General features: G+C 38.6%; 1 protein-coding gene across 1 annotated transcript in view; it reads left to right on the top strand.

Moving 5' to 3' along the window:
* Rngtt (RNA guanylyltransferase and 5'-phosphatase) overlaps positions 1 to 2,839 on the top strand; it is a 179,473-nt gene that overhangs the window by 117,504 nt on the left and 59,130 nt on the right. The window contains exon 14 of the mRNA XM_005362364.3: positions 2,299 to 2,365. Coding sequence (XP_005362421.1) covers positions 2,299 to 2,365 — 67 coding nt within the window. The remainder of the gene's footprint in view (positions 1 to 2,298; positions 2,366 to 2,839) is intronic.

The following is a 2,839-nucleotide window of genomic DNA, read 5'->3' on the forward strand; positions in this document are numbered from 1 at the left end:
TTTTTTTTTTTTTTTTTAAGCTATGAATTGAATTGTAAAGAGACGGTTATCCCAGGTCTTATGGTACTATATCAGTAACCCACCACTTGGTAGCCTGGTGTAGTTAGAAAGTTCCAGTATATCCCAGGACTATGAAGTGAGATCTCTATAGCTCTGCCTCAAAAACCAAAAACAAACAGCACAAAAAGGAGATTGTTACAATTCACTTAAGTATTCAATATGGCACATTGAGAAGGTTCCATTGGCTTGCTTTGAATTGGCACTTGTTTAGTGTGTGTGTGTGTGTGTGTGTGTGTATGCGCGCATATACATATACGTAATCTTTGAGTCTTCTGTTCTCAGATTGATAGAATAGAATGCATAGTTATCCTACAGCTCAATTCAGTTCTGTTACCTGTCTTTAAAAGCTGTTAACCTCATATAGACTCTTAGATATGTCTGTACATAGAGATTTAGGGTGTTGAATACAGACTTTCCCTCCATATATTAATGCTAAGGGTAAAGTTATATGTCCATTTATTTACATGCCTTTTAGGAAGTAAAATTATGGTAAAAGAGTGAAATATACTATGGTATAAGTGCCCATGCTTGCTTACCAGGAATGGTTACCTAATATGGCTGTGAGGAATAAACCAGGCTGGTTGGAGGGTCCACAGCAAGAATGAGGCTGTGACTATTTTATTGAGAGCAATCAGACTTTTTATACATAATCAGCAACAGAATATAGTGCCAATTGCCCGGATCAATACAGTTGTGGTTGCCAGGATAGAATGATGTCTACAAGCTATACAAGGTACACTGATTATACAAGGTACACTGATTAAAGTCTAAGACCATGTGTCCCATCAAACTTCCATGCTTTTTTCACTTCTGAGGGAACATACAGAGAAACACAAAGTGGCCTGAATGCTTCGCCTGAGAGAGTGCATTGGTCTCTCTCTCTCTCTGGAACTGGAAGGCCACTGTGCCTGTCCTCCCCACCCCCAGCCATGGACTCTAACCTGAGAACCTATAAACACATGCCTCTCAAGGCAGATAGACCAGCCCAACTCCGTGATTGCCCACACTATGGTCAGTATTTATGTCCTTCCCATAGCTTGCTCTACTACTGATTTCTCTTTAATCATTCCAAAGTTCTAAAGGCAGTATTTCTTCATTTATAATGTTTTGATGTCAACTGGGAATATAGTTCTATATAGAACACTTGCCTTTATATATGAGGTTCTAAGGTTAATTCCCAGCACCACTCTGTAGCTCTCCATAGTCACTGCCCTCACCCCACTTCTTTCCAGTGACAGATATTTTATCATGCATGGTCAAAGCTACTTTTTTAGTAGGGGTATTTATGGCAAGTTTTTGGTAAAAATTTTAGCATAGAATTAAGGTCATTATCATCTGTAATACAAGGTGTGGACATGCAGTCACTAGTTCTTCAATTAAATCTTTATAAAATTTTGATTATAATATTGTCACCTCATTTCCAGAGACACTAGTAATCTTACTAGAATTATTGTTAATTGTGTTCTATTATTTAACTTAAGTTTTTTGAGATGTAGAAGCACGTAGCCCAAGTTATCCTTTAACTCTCTGTGTATTTGAGGCTGACCTTATATTTTTGATCCTCCTGCTTTGATCCCATGAATGCTGGCATTGCTGGCCTGTGACAGTACACCCAGTTTTATGCTGTGCTGGGATTTGAACCCAGGCTTCATGTATGTTGTGCTAATACCCTTCCTGCTTGAGCTACATTGCAGCCCCATTCTTAGCATTTTACCCATTTTAAAATAGGGTTCCTTTGTTACTGTCTCATTGTACTAAAGACAATGATTGCATATTCATTTTTCATAGTATCTGTTAGAGAAATCTCTCTCTCTCTCTCTCTCTCTCTCTGTGTGTGTGTGTGTGTGTGTGTGTGTGTGTGTGTGTGTAGCTAGAGATCTACCTTGGGTATTGTTTTACAGATGCTATCTACCTTGTGTTTTATTTTGTGTTTATTTTTGTTTTTGAGGCAATCTCTTTATTGGCCTAAAATTTGGCAGTTAGGCTAGACTGGTGGTTGGTCAGTGAGCCAGTCTCCACCTCCCCACTGCCTGGATTACAGGCTGTTGCCACCACACCTGGTTTTTTCACATGGATTATGGGGAATCAAACACAGGTCCTGATGGTTGTAAAGCAAGCACTTTACTGTTTGAATATTTCTCCAGTCTTCCCACTCTTTATTATTATGCATCCTTTCTATAAAGGCACAGTACTTTATACAAAAGGTGTTTTTTTATTTTATTTTTTCCTACCTTGTAGGTTGCTTCCACAGAATGTTGGCCTTCTCTATGTTGGAGGTTATGAAAGACCCTTTGCACAAATCAAGGTATGCTTATTCATTTTCTGTGTACTTTTTTTTGGTGTTTACTTACTTGGAGTCCACCCAAAACTTAGTAAAACCATCAGTTTCCTCAAAGACATTGGTGAATATGAGGGAATAAGTTTATGGATTTTGGTAATGTCTGCTGAAAAAAAATTGTAAAGCAATACCAGACCCGTTATTGAAAACTCTGCTCATACTAGAATTGACTTTCGACAACATTTCAGGACACATGTTCTCTTTAGTTGGGGTGTAGTTTACAGCAGTATACTGTATATTAGACATCCAGTTTGATATTTGCTAACATATTTACTCTAGTTAAAACTATTAAGATAATGAAATATGGGGGCTGGAGAGATGGCTCAGTGGTTAAGAGCACTGACTACTCTTCCAAGGGTCCTGAGTTCAATTCCCAGCAACCACATGGTGGCTCACAACCATCTGTAATGAGGTCTGGTGCCCTCTTCTGGCCTTCAGGCA

This window comes from Microtus ochrogaster, linkage group LG5 (genome assembly GCF_000317375.1).
Source record: "Microtus ochrogaster isolate Prairie Vole_2 linkage group LG5, MicOch1.0, whole genome shotgun sequence".
Lineage (NCBI taxonomy): Eukaryota > Metazoa > Chordata > Mammalia > Rodentia > Cricetidae > Microtus > Microtus ochrogaster.